Source organism: Limulus polyphemus, unplaced genomic scaffold (assembly GCF_000517525.1).
Source record: "Limulus polyphemus unplaced genomic scaffold, Limulus_polyphemus-2.1.2 Scaffold925, whole genome shotgun sequence".
NCBI classification, from domain to species: domain Eukaryota; kingdom Metazoa; phylum Arthropoda; class Merostomata; order Xiphosura; family Limulidae; genus Limulus; species Limulus polyphemus.
Genome location: NW_013666535.1, coordinates 71,488 through 78,138, shown reverse-complemented (window position 1 = coordinate 78,138; position 6,651 = coordinate 71,488). Strand labels below are relative to the sequence as shown.

The following is a 6,651-nucleotide window of genomic DNA, read 5'->3' as shown; positions in this document are numbered from 1 at the left end:
TTCATAACTTATGTATTGATGCCAAGTTTATTGACATGTATTGGCAATAAAGTAGTTTATATTTTGAATGTGAACCTGTAAAAAAGTAGACATGCAGACTTTTACCTATTCATATTCAGAGGGTTAATATGCTAATTGAGATACATTTAATTTAGAAGGAGCTACTAGATTTTGTAGTATTAATGGTATTTTTGTTCATGGGTAGAGAATTTAAAATCAGTCTTCAGTTATGATATACATACTGCATTAAAAATATTTCAGTTGACTGAGTTAGAGGCAGAGTTTGAAAAGGTAGCTGGAGAGAAGCCATCTCCATCTCGACTCCTAAGGTCCCAACAGGCAATACAAGCCAAGGCAGCACAAGAAACTGGTGGTGATGGTGAAGGTATGTAGATTTGAATAATGTGAAAGTTTATTTATTGTGCATTTCATGTTTTAAACTTCATAGATATTACTTTGTTTCTCGTTAGGCGCTGCTTTAACTTCAAGTCACTAATGTATATAATAATATACTTGTTTGTGTGTTTGTTACAGAAATGACATTTGCGAGCATGCGTATTTAGATAGTAAGTATTATTATAATAGACTAGTAGAGACCTGCAAAACATTTTTGCTTAGAGTAGTTGCAACAGTACTTCTTTAACTACAGGATTTCTAGAATAATACACAAGAATTCTAATCGCAGACACCAAAATCTTGTCATATTATAATTCTGCTGTCGGTATGCCTTATAAGCATACGCATTAAGAATATTACCCAGAAAAACAGTGCAAGCGTCAGCCTGTACGAGAGAGCTGGAAAGCTCAATAAACAAGTCTCTACAACTACTCTATGAATGTAGGAATAACAAAAAAAGGTGGTTGAAAGTATTGTTAATTAACCATTTAGTACAATAACATTAAAAGCTTGAAGTTCTCAAAAAGGTATGACATTAGATCCTAGAATAACATAAAAGTTTATTTATAGATAGTATTAAGTACAGTATAGTTTAGCCCTAACTAAGCTGATGTGAAAAACATATACAGTACAGTGTTAATTTATCTCTTTATTGAACTTAGGCCTAACACTAGTTAAGGTTTTATAAAGTTCAACCTAAATACAAGTGGACTTGCATATTTTGGTGTCTGTGATTACATTTTGTTTGTATTATTCTACAAATCTTGTATTTAAAGAAATACTGCTGCAATATAGATACTAATTTGACAGCAAAAATGTTGCAGGTCTCTGCTAGTATACTTAATTATGGAAAAAATATCCCTATGATAAGTCATAAAATGTTTTTTGCTGTTTGTAATAAACATTTTGGAAGAATTTAGAATATCCAGGAGGATACAACATAGTCTTTCAAAAAATCTTGAATCAGTTTTTTTTTTTTTTCTGGCTATAATTGTTTGTGAAATTTTTTTTTGAAAGATGTAACCTTTTGTAGATTTGACTATGCATTTTAAAATAATATTAAAAATGTATTTAAGTGTAAATAGAAATAAAATGGATTTAATAGTACAAAGTACCTCTAAGTAACTTGTAATGAATTCTTTTTTTTTTAATTCCATGATCTAAAGATGAAGATGAAGGTGGTGATGATGAAGTTGAAGAAGAGATTGACCCATATGAGTTTATAGAACCAGTTGATGTAATAGGTAAATTACCCAAAGATTTCTACGAACAGTGTGAAGCAAAGAAGTGGCAAGAGAGAAAGGCTGTTCTTGAATCTTTACTTTCTTTGGTTCAGAACCCAAAACTTGAAGTGGGTGACTATGCAGATCTTGTTCGTATGGTAAAAAAGGTATTAAACCTAAAATGCCTTAACTTTTGTTAAAATAGTGTAACTTGTTATATAATAAAAAAACAATGTGTTAATGGTACTTTGTAAACTGTTTGGTAGGTTTAATTTTAGCAATTTTTAGCAACTTAATGTTCTGTATAATTACACGTAATTATATATCTTTTCCTTTGAAAGTTTCTGGTCATGTTTATTCTTATACAATGTGGATGCAGTTTTACTAACCTTGTAACCATTAAGAAACTATACACACTATAATTCTGGATATGTAAATGTATCCTCAAAAAAAATTTGGCAAGCTTGTAGTAAACATTACAAGTCTGTTGTACAAAAAACAATTTTTCTTAATTAAGTATTTTTACTAAATATATGTGAGTTTACTTAAGCCCTTACCAGATCAGTTTGAGTGAAAGCTTGTTTTCATACTAAGAATAAAAATACTTCTTATCATCCCCCAGTTTTCATATTTTATTTCTGTAACCACTATAAGCTCCTGAATGAATATCATAAGGTTAAAACTTTTTTCTCTAGTTTCTCTTTCCTGACACTAACTGTAGCTAAATAATCAATGTACAGTGAAATGAAAATATAAAAATATTTTTTCTTATTTGAATGTATCACTTGCTGCAAGAACTTTAGTTAATGATGATAACATTTTCAACTTTTAAACTTGTCACATCAATTTAATTTTAATTTGATGTTTTTTGTTTTTCTGTCTGCTTTGTACCACGTAAGCAGCTTATCCTTTCATGAAAACCAACACATTACAGATAGAAAACATAGCAAATTCTTGTACACTGACATACTGCGTTGTGTGAAATTGTGCACTCGAATGCATAGTTAAATAGGTCCAGTTTTTTCTTTAAGTTTGTTGTCCAAATAAAAATATATGTACCTTTCAAATATGCATTTGAGAACACAAAAATATCATTCACTAGAATAGAATGTTGTAAAAGTATTATAATTTACCTGGCTTTCTAACTAAAATATAAATAGGGTAAAACAAATCTGGTACTGCTGTAAGAAACAACTTTGCTTATACACACATCAATCACTTTCTCTTGATTAGCATCTGTTGCTGCCAAATTCATAAGAACTGTTTGTTGCAAGCTTGAAATAGAAAAAATCTCTGTTGGTTATAAATGTGCATCAAATAAGAACACAGTTGTTTTTGAAAACTTCCTTTAAATTAATGATAGATAAGTGAGGCTTCTATCTTTGGTTGGAAAGTATATTGATATCTCAGCAAATGGAGATTGTACGATTTTAAAATTATATATTAGACCTTGTCATGGTTTATAGCTTGTGTTTATAGTCACTGTAAAAGTTGTGCTTTTGAAGTTATACAAACAAAAAGGGAGAATTGGGAGTTCATTTATGTTGTGACAAAGCAAATGAAGATTGGGGAATTTTTTGAAACACTTTCTTTTGAAATTAAAATATTAAAACTTAGATAATATAAAAAAGTTGAATTATAAACAACATTCTGGTGTCATGTTTAATTAAATTTTTGAATGTAATTTTGTAAAATGTTGAGAAAGGGTTTATGTTGCTTGAGTATCTTTTATTTGCTTACCTTTTGTAAGTTTTTTCACCTTTGATACCCTCTGTTAATATAAACCACTGTCATTCTAAAGTTTGCTTTAAAACTATCATACTTTTCATCCGTAGTATTTGTGGTCATGTATATATATGAAGTTCCTGTGTGAATTTGTACTTTATCACTTAACAAAATATTTTCAGTATAAAATGTGGCTGTTGTTGTTTAAGTAAAGGAGACTGTACTTGAGTAACAACTTCAGTGAATTACATCTGCCATAGAAATTTTTGGATGAGATTTTGACCTGCTAGCACAGGCCTTCGTTATGTCAATAAAGACTAAGTTAGCAGTTGAAAACATCATCCAAAATATTATAAGGCAGATATAGACCACTGAAATCTCCAGTCAAATACAGTTGTTACTTTACAGTATAGGTACATCATATAATATCAGTATATGAAACAGCAATGTATTTCTGGATATCTTCTAATGACACTTATAAGTAGTTCTCAAATTTGAAAGCATTAAATGTTGTTGTTCTTTCTATGGTAGATGGTAGGAAAAGACACAAATGTTCTGGTAGTAGCACTAGCTGCCCAGTGTCTAGGTGGTTTAGCCAAAGGTTTGAGAAAACGATTTCAACCTTATGCTGGACAGTGTATTCCTGTGATTCTGGAAAAATTTAAAGAGAAAAAGCAGAATGTTCTACAGGCCTTGAGAGAAGCAATTGATGCCATTTTCCAGACAGTAAGAAGTGCATTTATCACAAAATTCATTACTTTAGTGTTAATTTGTTGAATTATTAAATGAAGTATAGTTTTAATGTTTTATAGTTCAAGTGTTTTGTGATGTATTTTTGAACAAGCCAAAGGACAATCAACAGATCTCACTATTGTAAATTTTATAACTGTTCCTTCGGTGCTAGTTTAAATCTTGACTAATTTTTTATTTATTATTGATATAGGTTAAGTCATTTGATGCTGAGTTCATAATGTTTTGAAAGTTAACTGTCATTTTTTATTTTACACATCAGTATGTTACAATATAAATTGGTGTGTCTACCAGTTGCACACTGTGAAAATGGCTTTTTTTCCACATAGAAGCTTGCATTGTACTTAAAAAGAAAGCAAATCACAACTAGGAGTGTAACAATGCATCAAATAATTGATAATTGCAATTATGAATGTCCCAATAGCAGTACAAAAGTGGTAAATTTTAGAATTAATAGTAATTGTTGATATTACCCTCAATTATTAATGTTTTTGATAGTTTGCAAACTTCATTATCTTCCCCATTCTCTTTGTTTTATTTAAGCTGTTTCTCAATAATTTCCCTTTGTTTTAGACTGGTTTTATGGTATCTTCTTACCTGTAAGCCTAAAAGAATATGTATCACATCTGCCATTAGTAGTGTTGCTTGCACAATGAACCGAGCTTGTATTGGAGAATTAATGATTACTATGATTCCAAATTTACTTTGTGTCATCACAAAAATTGGCAGTCATTTAGTAAATGTGAAAAGTATGTTGTATATAAAAAACAAAAATCAGATTTTCTTTGATAAAGTAATTGCATGATATGTGAATTTCATGATAGGGATAACCTGTACTTATTTTGATTTGGAAGTTTTCATATTTTATTTGCATAATTCCTAGATCCTCCTAGATGAACATCAAAGTTTTGTTTTTGATAACATTATATATTTTATCTGTAGATTTCTCTTCACAGACGACATATATTTCAGCCTTCTATTTTTGATGAAGATCTAGCATATTTGGCTATTACTGATCTTGTACATTTTTATGGAACCGATAGACTTACTGAAATTTCAAATGATGTTGGGAAAAACAGTGAAAATGAAAAGATGCTTGTGCCCAACAAAAATGATTTGGTACTAAATGAATGGTCTGGGTTCAAAGGCATATTAAAAACACACATAAAACTTAAAAGCTGGACATTTATCTAAAAGGGTTATTAAACTACATAGCGATCTATTTCTTAACATGTCAGAATTATGTCAAATAGCTTTATGCATTTGTGTTACAAGAATTGATTTTGAAAGAGCCTTTTCTCTACAAAACAGGCTCAAGATAAAATTCAGATACTCTATGAAGACTGAAAAGATAGTGTTTAATGAGAATAGTAATGTTAGGCCCAGAAATTTTATTGTATGATCCCAGTCCTGCAATTAAAATGTGATAAAATGCTAAAAACAGAAGAAGTGAGGCTTTCACAACCATACAGAGAATAAAGAAAATTAAAAATATATATTTGTGTCAGTACTGTACTCATCATGGCAAAAATTATTTGGAACACTGTCAGTAGTTTAATACCATACAGTCATCAAATAGTTGCAGTTCTTTTTTTTGTTTTATATATATATATATATATTTTCATTTTATATAGAAAGTTCGTTACACCTTAAGTTTATAAGAAAAGGTTAATTACATACAAATATTTTTGTTCTTAAGACATCATTGGAGTCAATACTAGAAGATGTTCAGGGAGCACTGGACAACAAAAGTCCACAAATCAAGACAGAAACTGCATCATTCTTGGCACGCTGTTTCAAGTTTTGCACTCCTACCATTCTGAATAAGAAAATGCTGAAACTTCTTTGTACTTCTCTTGTTAAGGTATTTTGACTTGTAAATTTTGGTACTTCTGGCAGCTTGTAGTTTTATGTTATTCTTTTAGTGCCTTGGTGGAACTGTTGTGATGTAGAATGAAATGTGTGTGTATGAAGTGACAATAATTTATGATTTCTTGTTTGCTTACGAGATCTTGAAATATAAACTAGTGAGTATTTACATTACAATAAGCTATTTAATAATATAAATAATGTTTGAACATACGACATTTAACGTATAGGGGAAGAAACTAAAAATGCAGCTTAAAATATAATTTTCTCAGTTTGCAACTCAAAGTTATCAATTTTAAAATTTATTACAGTCCTGTCTTACATATTTAGACTATTTTGTGCCATTTCTTCTGAAGACTAGTTTCATGAAACTTCAAAAAATTTCACTCTTTATACTTTACTGTTACTTTTCTTATAGACACTAAATGATATGGATCCTGCTGTGAGAGACAGTGCTGCCGAAGCTCTTGGTACAGCAATGAAAGTGGTAGGGGAACGTGTTATCACTCCATTTATTGGAGAAGTAGATGCCCTTAAAATGCAAAAGGTTAGTTTTTGATCTGCGGGAATTGTTTTCTTTTTCATGTTTGTGAACCATTTCCCTGCCAGTGGTAAAAATCTTGGAATTTTTCAAATAATTCTCTTTGTTTTTATCGATTTATGATTTATAATGAAATAACTGCTACGT

The 6,651-nt window shown here is 30.0% G+C and overlaps 1 protein-coding gene across 1 annotated transcript in view; it reads left to right on the top strand.

Annotated features, from left to right (window-relative positions):
- Window positions 1-6,651, top strand: part of LOC106461269 (cytoskeleton-associated protein 5-like) — a 79,969-nt gene that overhangs the window by 20,044 nt on the left and 53,274 nt on the right. Inside the window, exons 7-11 of the mRNA XM_013921080.2 lie at window positions 262-385; window positions 1,563-1,786; window positions 3,876-4,070; window positions 5,794-5,958; window positions 6,382-6,510. Coding sequence (XP_013776534.1) covers window positions 262-385; window positions 1,563-1,786; window positions 3,876-4,070; window positions 5,794-5,958; window positions 6,382-6,510 — 837 coding nt within the window. The remainder of the gene's footprint in view (window positions 1-261; window positions 386-1,562; window positions 1,787-3,875; window positions 4,071-5,793; window positions 5,959-6,381; window positions 6,511-6,651) is intronic.